Raw genomic sequence first — 11,801 nt, 5'->3', positions numbered from 1 at the left:
TCTCACAATCAGAGGTTGATGAATTTCAGGAAAATAAGACAGTCTCAGTGTGAAGCAGAATCTCCAACAAAAGACAGTGGGAGCCTATTCAAAGATGTTAGGGACCTCTCCTAAGAGGAAAGGTTTTAAGAACCCCTATGAATAAAAAGGAAAGAATACTGTATCAAAAGACAGTGACAGGGTTTCCAGTCTAATCTGTCCCAATCCACTAGCACCTCTTGACACCGAACAAATTAATTACCTTCAAATTTCTAATTAGATTAATTCACACCTCTGAACAATTTTAATATTCAGGTCAAGTATGAACCACATTTCTTCCTCTAGAAAAGTTTTCTTCACCTTTCCAAGGCACTTTCTCAACATTCTAAAAGAATGTCACACGTATCTACTGTAGTACTTTCCATTCTGTGTTTAAGACTGATTACATTCCATCTTCCTTCGCTAAACTTTGAAGACAAGTATATGACATGAGCTTGAAGTTGGCAGTCTCTTGGGTTTGAATCCACGTTCCATCAGTTATTAGCCAATAAGTGGTACTGGGTAAGTTACTTTACCTTTTCTGTGTTCCATTCTTAAAAAATGTTAAATGGAGCTGCTAATTACCTTCATAGGGTTGTGATGATGTATAAATGAATTAATGCATGGAACGTATTTAGAATAATACCGACTGATAAGCATACAATACATAGTACCTGCTGTTAAACTGTTGAGTCTGGATGTCTTCACACAGCACCTACCCTGTTGCTATTAGAAATAAAAACTTAATGAAAGGAAAGAGGTAACTTGCACATTTACTTATTCAATCCGCACAACTTTGTGATGTGGCAAAACAAGGGATAGTATTCGTTTCTAGGACACAGAAAACGGAAGTAACCCACGAGTTCGCTCACTCAAGTACAAATAAATGAAACCCGGCCTCCCAGACCAGAGCTCTGGTACAGCCTTCCTCCCTCCCTCCCTCTCCAAGGGAGCCGGTCCCAACTTCCCGACCTGGCTCCAAAGGCCTGGCTCGCCTGGAAAGAGGAGGAGTTGCTGCTGCTAAGTCTCGTCAGTCGTGTCCGATTCTGTGCTACCCCACAGATGGCAGCCCACCAGGCTCTCTGTCCCTGGAATTATCCAGGCAAGACTACTGGAATGGATTGCCATTTCCTTCTCCGAAGAGGCGTTGAGGCCAGCTCAACTCCGGGGACCAGCCGCAGCCGGGGACGGCCAAGTCTGCTCACCAAGCGAACCGTGAGGCACCGCCCGCCTTGCTTTTCCGTCCTCTCGCGTCTGCGGGTTCCCAGGCAGCCCGCAGCTCTTCTCGGGCGCTCCGGCCCAGCCTGACGCCAACAATACGTGCCGCACCAGCAAAAGCAGCCGTCTCCTCCCTGGCAAGCCGCCGGGCTTCCTCCCCCGCCCCAAAACAGTCGCAAACGCACCTCAGTATACCTCTTCCCCGAATAAGGATGCTGAAGTCAAGTGAGAGTCGGGGTCGTCCCCGGGAACTCTTACCCCAGGTTAATTCACCCGGAAATCGGACTACATTTATCTTCCCCAAAACTCTGTTCCAGGTCACCATCCTTTGAAGGTTTTCTGAAAGTTTCCCTAAACCTGGCTTCAACCTTCCTGCTACACGTTCTCAACTGTCAGATAATCGATCTCCTCACAGGAACCCAAAAACACCCTACTGCTTCCGGCTGTTTGATCAATTGGCCAGAAGACAAGAGCTCTGCTTTGCGTTGAAGTCCCAGGTTCTCAAGTGTGTGAACCCGGGCAAGTTACCCCTCTGTGCCACTTCCCTCATTTTTAAAGATACTAATTTCAAAGATACCAAATTTCAATAGTGTTGCTGTCAGGATTAAATGAAGTTAATCCGTGTAATTTACCAAGAATTTCTGGTACTTAAAAATGGTCAATAATATTTGCAGAACATTACCACGCTCCCCAAATCCCAGTTCCAAGACCCGTTGACTGCAATGACTTACAGGACTTTCCTGCCTTCGAGGTAGTACCCTTGGCCCCATTCTGAGAAACTTTTGATCTTGCTGATCTTCATTTAGGCAGTATTTGCATATTCCAGAAATGAAGCCATGGGCAGCAGGGCACCTGACCCACTTCCAGGCATTTCCAATGATCTGCAAGTTCAGGAAAACAGGGCTGTCACCCAGGTTCGATTCCTGGGTCAGGAAGACTCCTGGGTCAGGAATGGCAACCCACTCCAGTATTCTTGCTTGGAGAATACCATTGACAGAGGAGGCTGGCAGGCTACAGTTCATGTAGTCACAAAGAGTCCGACAGGACTGAGTGACTAACATTTCTTAACATCATATCCCTCCTGTGCAGTAGTAGGCTTTCAGGAAGCACTTAAGTGAATGAGATGCAACAAAGTTATCTGCTCAAATTTCCAGATGGACAATGTTGTAAAGTAATTAGCCTCCAATTAAAATAAATTAATTAAAAAATTTTCAGATGGGCCTTTTCACAAAATGGAGTCCATTTATGATGCTGAAAAGAGAAGTGGAAATGTCAGACTGAAAATCATCGCTCTCTTCAGCTAAAAGGGGACCCTTTGTAGAACTGTTAGCTGACAGGCCAGAGAACAACATTGGGCTTGCCTTTCTTTTTACCCAGTGTCTCAGCCTCATTAATTCTTTTGAATCAGATAGCATCTTCTTCCTCGATAGCCCTAACATTCCACATCCCAAAGATTCTAAGCTATACACATTTTTTCCCTTTTAGACTTCAAAGAATCTCTATCAAGAGGCTCTGCTGGGTGGAAACTAACCCTGCAGTAGGGTGCCCTAGGCAGAGTAGGTTACAGGAATCTGGGGCTTAACTGCAATTTGTGATGAGCTTCTTCAATGAGAGGTGGAAAATGGATTGGAGAAATGGACACCAAAAAATCCCACTGAACTAAGATGACCTTAGCCCTGCTCTAGCCAGCAGCTTCAAGAAAGTGAAACTAGAGCTACCAGGGGTCAAGACTAGATTTCTGCATTATGTAGGGAAAAAGATGGGGTTAAGATGCAGAATCAACTTCTTTCTCCCCCTCACTTACATGCAATAAGGTCTTATTCTACAGGCCAAAAAGCTTCTTGATCTAAAGTGAGCTTCTCCCATTCTCAGAATTAGGGCATAACACACAAGGAAAGAGGCATCATGGAGCAGAGGTACAACCAGTAAAGAGAAATCAGAGGGAAAAGCAAGGACACTGGAATTTCAACTTCACCTGAGAATAGCTGTGTGACCTCAGGCAAGTTCAACCATCCTTCTGTCTTTCCTTCTCTCATTTTGTGGCTCTCATGTGGCCTCATCTCCTGTTCTTCTAAAGTCACAAATTACATTTTGACGCACTGAATGTAAGTAACACATTCTAATTCTTCATCATTCCAGAGTCCCAAGGAAAGCCATGAGTTCAGGAAGGGCTTCCACATTCGGGTTTTCAAGCTCAGCTACTCTCCTGCCAAGCCAGCATCACTGCTCAGCTTGTCTCTCTTGCTGCAAGGATATTCCAGTTGACATAGCTCCGCTTCTACACCTGCATGCATTTTCCTCTTCCTGTTGACCATGACATCAATATATCTGAAAACAATTTGTTAAACTATGATGGGACATTTAAATGTCTAATCTGTAACAGAACACCCCCCCCAATTTTTTTTGCTACATATTACTTTTGCTTATGAGATCCTCTCTGTATCAGAGTGGACCACACACTCTGTACCTTGAGGGAAGGTTCAGAATTCTTACTTCTGGAAAACACTTTATGACATACTCTTGTATTCACTGTACCTTTCTCCTAATAACTGTGGACTTAAGTCATAACCTGCATTTGGGTATGGAGAATCGTCTGACTCAATTTTAGTTGAGCTCAACAGGTATTTACTGAGCACCTACTAAAGGCCAGAGATGTGGATACAAAAGTGAATAAATTTCACATGGCTCCTGTCCTGATGGAGCTGACAGTGGGAAGAGAAAAATTTGTAAACTAGCCATTATGAAGTGAAGTGAAGGTCTCTCAGTCATGTCCGACTCTTTGCAACCTCTTTGCAACTATACAGTCCATGGAATTCTCCAGGCCAGAATACTGAAGTGGGTAGCCATTCCCTTCTCCAAGGGATCTTCCCAACCCAGGGATGGAACCCAGGTCTACTGCACTGCAGGCAGATTCTTTGCCAGCTGAGCCAAAAGGGAAGCCCAAGAATACTGGAATGGGTGGCCTATCCCTTCTCCAGCAGGTCTTCCTGACCCAGGAATTGAACTGGGGGTCTCCTGCATTGTAGGTGGATTCTTTACCAACTGAGCTATCACGGAAGTCCTCTAAATAGCATTTCTGTATTTTCCTTAGATTGTAAGGGTTGCCTTTGGACTTTTTCTGTATCTAAGAAACTCTAGCTGGTCACCAGGAAGGTGTTTGTGCAATGATACAGGAGTGGAGTAGAATGAAGATTTTGGGACTGTTGGGCCAGATAAAGAGCCAGGCTTGGGCAGGACACAGGCTGCCCCACGGCTTCCCTGTCCGACTCTTCGCGACCCCATGGACTATACAGTCCGTGGGCTTCTCCAGGCCAGAATCCTGGAGCGGGCCTTTCCCCTCTCCAGCCTTTCCTGACCCAGGGACCGAACCAGGTCTCCCGCATTGCAGGCAGATTCTTTAGCAGTGAGCCACAAAGGAAGCCCAAGAATACTGGAATGGATAGCCTATCCCTTCTCCAGCAGATCTTCCTGACCCAGGAATCGAACCAGGGTCTCCTGCATTGCAGGCGGATTCCTCACCAACTGAGCTATCAGGGAAGCCATTATAACCTGATACATAAAATGATGAAGTCAAAAAATACAGAAATACAGATCATGTGACATCAGAGACAGCTTGGAAGAGTTGTTGCCTGAGCACATTCACAAGTGACAAATGAGAGCCTCCCAAGCAAGCAGAAGAAGCAGGGAAGCGAAGCAGGAGGTAGGAAGAGAATGTGCAAAGGTGCCAAACTGGAGTCCAATGATGATGTCACAGAAATTTCCACTATGGAATAGAACGTGCAAGGAGTGCCCTCTGAAAAGGTGAAGCAGGCATGGGCCAGATGAGGAGACTCAGGTACCCCTGGAGGCTAACGCTTGATTCAGAGAGAGAACCACAGAGCTGCCACAGTTGTGTCTTGCAAAGTCCATCCAGAAGACATGTGAAAGATGGCCCAGTGGTACAAGAAACTGCAAGACTGGTTGGGAAAATGGGGAAAAAGCCTAGGAAATCAGGAAGCTTGGATAAAGCACTTTCAGTGGGGGTGGCTTCCTAGTTTAGGAGTTGTAAGTCAACTGGATATAGTGGTTGATTGGACATGATGAGGGAAGGCTGAGGAAGAAGCCAGACTTGAGGCCAAGCTGGAGTGACTTGACACATGGTGGGCCAGCAACTGACACAAAGTCAGGAGTAAATATCTGCATGTGTGAGAATATGGGATGAGGGTAAAGCTGATGAGTTCTTTTTCTTTCTGCTTCTCCAGGAAGTAAAAATGGTACCAGACTCTCTTAGCCTGAGGATTAAAATCTCGGTTTGTCCATTCCACTTTAGAAAATCTTCCTAACAACTGAGGCATCTTTCACCCTTAAGGTTTTCTGACTTCTTCCTCAAGAAAACTCTCCCTTTCCTCTCTAACCTCCAGTCAAAACTCCAAAGACAGTAGTGTATAAATATCACTCTAAATGTCAAGAAGTTCCTAAAGTTTTTGGTAGGCAGAGTTTGATTAAAATATATTAACTCAACAAATAAACATTTACTGAACATTTACTATGTGCTAGCAATGAATTCTTCAGTGTTTGAAAAAAATAGACATTTGCTTTCTGTAGACTTTTTTCCCGTGAGCATAAAATACAGTTTTCATAGGGTTATTTTTTTCCCATAAGACATTAATTTACTCAATTATGAACTGTCCTATGGCAGGTTTGTGAACATCATATTTATAGCTGGAGAGGGAAAATTACATTATTTCTGTCACATTCCCATTATTGGCAGTTAATAACTCAAACTAATAGCTCAAACTAATAACAAGCAACTGATTGTAAGACAGTTGCTCTGGAAAAAAAAAAATCAATGCTGAGTTCCAAATAACCAATCCAGAATTAACTTACTTCAGTTGTGTTTAATGGTCATATTTTTAAAAACTATATCAACTTCAGAGCATAGAAAACTATCTCAAATACCAGTCAAAGGCTATCCTCATATAATCTTCCACAGCTGATTCTCTAGGTAGCAGTTAAGAACAAGAAAGAGAATGGAGAAGTAAAGGGGAAACATGTCCTTCTTTTCACTCAAAAAATAAAATGCCATCAGTCATGGCAAACCATGCTATCTTGATTTTCAGAGTTGAAAAAGAGGTAATTCTCTTTAGAATTCTTTCCAAATGCATCCCATGAGAAGTGGTTACCTAGATAGCTCTAGTTCGCAAAGAATGATAAACATCCTGGAATAAGAAAGTCCCAATAAAAACAAACATCCGACTCTCATGAATCTATGGTTATAATCTCCAGTGCCGGGACTTCCCTGATGGTCCAGTGGTTAAGACTCCACGCTTCTGCTGCAATGGGCACGGGCTCAATCTTGGTCAGGAAACTCAGATTTCTTGTGCCAAGTGACGCAGTCAAAACAAAGCAAAAAACAAACCTCCAGTGCCGTGATTACACAAAACCTAGCCTTCTCCAATACAGTGACTTCATCACTGAAGCTCTCTCTCTTAAGGACTGGTTCACCAATTCCCAAGTGCAGCCAACCTGAAAGGGGATGCCTTCCTTTATCACAAATGCTTTCTCACCCTAAGGGCTAACAAACCAAGTCCCAAGCTGATCCTAATGGGCTCCTACCCCCTGGTCCCTGTGTACTAGTCGACCAGCCAAACTGATAAGGGACAGGAATATGCCCTAGTCCTGGTCAGGAATATGTGGGTGGCTTGCTCAGTCACAGGCAGACTTCCTGCTCTGAGGCCTCTTACCACTGCTAACCCAGCAAAAACCATTTCCTCTCTGGGTAAGCCAATAATTCTACAGGGATAGAAGGTAGGTCTTCCTCTCTGTGACCCTCTAAGCAGATCTGACTTGCTTCCCACAAACTGAGAGCATTTGAGAAAACTTTTGACTTTTCTCAAAGTTAAAGTCAAAGAAAAGTTATTTCCTTCTTAGCCCCAAGTGACCCTCCAGTTTTAAAGGATTGGGAAAGATCTCCCTCACCCTGATAAAAAGCCTTCTTCACCATTCCTGCAGCAACCAGCCCAGTTCTTGCCATATATCCCGATATTTGTTGAATAAATAAATGAATAAGGATTCTGTTTTCGTTTGTTTCTGTCTCCCCTTCATGGGACCAGGTCCACAGGTGGGCAGCCTTCCCACAGTAGTGACCTCAGTCATTTGGAGGCTACTCAGCACCACCTCAGAACAGCTGCCACTTTCACATTGAGCATCAGTTTGGAAAGGCAACCCAGCCTAGTGAGCAGTGAACACAGGTGACAAATTGAGGAGCTAAGGCAGGAGTGTAATAAGGGAAATACAGTGTTGACTTAATAAATGGCACCTCCAGCTATTAGAGTGCCCTAGGGAGAGGAATGGCAAGGAGCCAAGATTTCTCTGAAAATTAGGAACTTCCTTCCTATCCTATATTCCCAGATGCCCACCTGGAGTAGGCTCTGCATTCTCCAAACTCCCACCTCCATTTCTGAAAATATTCTGAGTGTGGTGTCCAAGGCTCCTTTATCCTTCCCTCTAGGAACTCTTCCTGTGCCTCTCCCCTGGGCCAGATTCCTAGCACTCTCCCTAAAGAAACCATCACATGAATGCCAGATTTATTCAGCACTGTGAAGTTTCTGATGTCTGAAAAGGACTGAACTATGTCTGAAGAATTTTCCACATTCGACACACTCATAAGGCTTCTCACCAGTGTGGATCCTGTAATGTTCACTAAGGTGTGCATACTTGCGGAAGGTTTTCTCACACTCACTACATTTATAGAGCTTCTCACCAGTGTGAGTTCTGTGATGTTCAGTAAGAGATGTATTGTGAGCAAAGGCTTTCCCACATTCTTGACATTTATAGGGCTTCTCTCCAGTATGAATTCTCATATGCTGAGTGAGGCAGGTATTCTGGTTAAAGCCCTTTCCACATTCATTGCATTTATAGGGTTTTTCTCCAGTGTGACTTCTCTGATGCCGAATAAGGCAAATGCTCTGAATGAAAGCTTTACCACATTCGCTGCATTTGTAGGGTCTTTCTCCTGTATGAATTCTCTGATGTTTAGTGAGTGGGGTGCTCTGAGCAAAAGCTTTGCCACATTCCTTACATTTATATGGTTTTTCTCCAGTATGAATTCGCTGATGTTTAATAAGGGATGGGCTCTGACAAAAGGCTTTCCCACATTCCTTACATTTATAGGGTTTCTCTCCAGTATGAATTCTCTGATGCTGAGAGAGGTTTGCCTTTGTATGGAAAGTTTTCCCACACTCATCGCATTTATACGGTTTTTCCCCAGTGTGAATTCTCTGATGTTGTGTAAGATTTGAGTGTTTGCGAAAAGAAGAGCCACATTCATTGCATAAATAAGGTTTCTCACCAGTGTGAATTCTCTGATGATGAATGAGGTGTGTGTTCTGACTGAAGGCCTTCACACACCTATTGCATTTGTAAGGCTTCTCTCCAGTATGAGTTCTCTGGTGTTCAGTGAGATGTGAATGATTGCGGAAGGAATTCCCACATTCATTACATTTATATGGTTTCTCTCCAGTGTGGATTCTCTGATGCTGAGTAAGAAATGATCGACATCGAAATGTTTTCCCACACTGCTCACACTCATATGGCTTCACTCCAGTGTGAATTCTTTGATGTCGAATAAGGAATGAGCTACCACTAAAAGTTTTCCCACATTCCTCACATGTGTAGGGTCTTGTATGAGTTCTCTGATGCTGGGTAAAGGATGAGCGCTGAGTAAAGGTTTTTCCACATTCACCACATTTCCAAGATTTTTTCTGTGTAGAGACGGTCAAATATTTACTTTGACCTGAAACCTCATTGGTGTGTATGCTACTTGTCTCCCATTTATGTAGGCTCTCATCTGTAGAAACCCTGAGATGTGTAACAAGACTTGAGGTCAAAAGCAAGCTTCTCTCAAAATGATATTCTTGGCTAATCATTTCTGGAGGTGCTTCCTTATGGATAAAAGTTATTGCTCCAAAACCTTCTCGGAAAAAGCGTGGTCCAGGAGCTTCTCTGGAAGGGTTTTCCTTCATGTTTTCACATATATGTTTTTCTTCAAATGTAGAATCCTGGTATTCATCCTCTCGGGATCTCTTTGAGGCTACCCCTGGCAACTCAATATCAGTGCCATCCTGCTCTGGAGCAGGCTTGTTCATCCAACCTGAAAAAAACCACCACAGTGAATGTCTCTTGTGTAGGGCAGAGTGGAAGTCCCTTAACTTAAAGGGACTTCATTTTGACAGGTCTCAATACTGGCCTATGAGTAAGGGTCAATAAGAGCAAGCGAGCATGTAATTCAGACTTATAAGCGGTGGAAGAGATCCGCACCAGGGTTAAGGTGATCATCATTAATGAGAAATGGGCAGCTGCAGAAACCAAGGAAGTGAGGCAATCAGAGACAAGGGAGATAAAAGGAAAAAGACAAACAAATAACAGACTAAGATTAGGGCAAAACGGTGGGAGAATGTAAACGAGCCAAATAGTGGAAATGAGATCAAATGAGTACCAGGGAAAAGCGAGCCCCAAAAGATGCTCACTCACATTCATCCCAACATCCCAAAAGAGAGGGCAATTTTCTCTTCTGAGCTTCATTCAGTTTCTCTTGTAAAATGTCCAGAGCCCTCCTATTTCTTCCACTGGTGAACACTTTCTCACTCACCTGGACAAATCTCTTTTCCAATCTCTCTCTCTTCAGCTCCTTGCATATTCAACATCCACAAATCTTCTCTTTGCTTTGATTGTAAAACACTTCAAGGTTGGAAAAGTGGAGCCCTGCTCATAGAGGAAAAAAAGGTGGGGGAGGGGATATCACTTTCCCAGTAAACAGAAATATGAGAAACAGCTGTTGTCTGAGGATACTATATGATAACTCACACAAAACCTGTCAGGATAGCAATGTGCCTGCCTCACCAAGTGTTAGGGATGGCTTCCAGCTTTCTGGATTCACAAACTCCATCTGTCAGCTGTTCAAGTGACAGCCAGACAGACTAACATATTAGGAAATACTCAAGCACTTGATAAATACATCAGAATGTTATTTATAAAGATAAAAATAACTAAGAATGGGAATATCCATGTCAATGATTCCACTCTTTCCATTATACAATAATCTAAAGAAAAGACAATTAATATAATCAAAAGTTACATGGGGGGAAATGGCCTCATAGCAAGGCTAATGTATTATGTCTGATCCAACCACCTCCCCTATATGTCAAGGAGCTGGATAGTAGTTAGTGATTTCTCTCTATTTGATACAACCTAGAGATACACTGCGGAGAAGGCAATGGCACCCTACTCCAGTACTCTTGCCTGGAAAATCCCATGGACAGAGGAGCCTGGTAGGCTGCAGTCCATGGGGTCACGAAGAGTCAGACATGACTGAGCGACTTCACTTTCACTTTTCTGAATTGGAGAAGGAAATGGCAACCCACTCCAGTGTTCTTGCCTGGAGAATCCCAGGGATGGGTTCGCACAGAGTCAGACACGACTGAAGTGACTTAGCAGTAGCAGCAGCAGAGATACACCGATTGTCCTTTCTTCAAGGTATCTTATCAGTGAAAAATTTTTTCTTCAGGCACAGCTCAATATAAGACTGCAGGCTGCAGTTAAAAAAAAACACTCTGTGAAATAATTTTTGACTCACAAAGAATTGTAAAAATAGTAGAGAGTTTCTGGTTTTTGGAAAGTCAAAATTGTAACTGTTCATCAAAAAATGTCTCTCCATATAAGCCTGCAGTGAGAAGTAAAACTTGAAACATCTCAAGAAAGACAGAAGGCAGAGAGATGGTTTATCATAATCAAGACCTCAGAAAACATGAAAGAATAAGATGTCTGGTGAATTAATTATTAAGACCAGCTCTATGGCCTTCTCATCAAGGTCTGTGCCTCAGTGTTGAGTTTTAGAGGTTTAGGAGGATTCTAGGAGGGATTTCCCAATCCTCTTCCATAAAGGGACATAAAGTGGACCCACTACAGAATCCTACTATTCATGAGGTAGAGTGGGGTCTGGGTATAATCAGAGCTAGACAGTGGAGAAAAACTCAGACACGACCCTGCCCACCCAGAGCTTACACCACAGCTCAATAAAGAAATTACAGTAGTTACAAATAAGGGAATTAAAAAAGCAGAAATACTGGGCACTGTGGAAATGTAGAGCAGAGGGGACCTAATCTAACCTGGGAAAGAAAGCCTCACTGAAGAAGAGATAAGTAAGGATTAGATGGGCAAAGAGGGGAAAGAAGATATCAACAGAAATAAAATGGAATATATAAAAGGAATCAAGCCCCATGCTTCAGAAGAATAAACGAGATCTAACAAGGCCAAAGTACGAAACACTAGAAATAAGCCATGAAGCCTGAGGCAAGCAAATACAATCCTGCAAGTCATTTTAAGGAATTAACACTAAACTGAGCAGAAAGCCACAAAAAGGACCGGAAAAGATTTGAAAAAAAGATGTGACATGATTAGATCTGCTATTATACACACACATCCTTTTGTCCATAGTACAAGAGAAGAAGTGTGTACAGGGGTGAAAGGTAGGAGGCAAGGTGAAGGCTGGAGGACCCCTGAGAGGTTGTTTCAGCAATCCAGTAAGG

The 11,801-nt window shown here is 43.3% G+C and overlaps 1 protein-coding gene across 1 annotated transcript in view; it reads right to left on the bottom strand.

Annotated features, from left to right (window-relative positions):
- Window positions 1-5,831: 5,831 nt before the first annotated feature.
- Window positions 5,832-11,801, bottom strand: part of LOC136166621 (zinc finger protein 35) — a 30,498-nt gene continuing 24,528 nt past the window's right edge. Inside the window, exon 5 of the mRNA XM_065933163.1 lies at window positions 5,832-8,895. Coding sequence (XP_065789235.1) covers window positions 7,803-8,895 — 1,093 coding nt within the window. The 3' untranslated portion in view covers window positions 5,832-7,802. The remainder of the gene's footprint in view (window positions 8,896-11,801) is intronic.

This window comes from Muntiacus reevesi, chromosome 4 (assembly GCF_963930625.1).
Source record: "Muntiacus reevesi chromosome 4, mMunRee1.1, whole genome shotgun sequence".
NCBI lineage: Eukaryota > Metazoa > Chordata > Mammalia > Artiodactyla > Cervidae > Muntiacus > Muntiacus reevesi.
The sequence above is the reverse complement of the archived record's forward strand: the minus strand, read 5'-3'. Positions and strand labels throughout refer to the sequence as shown.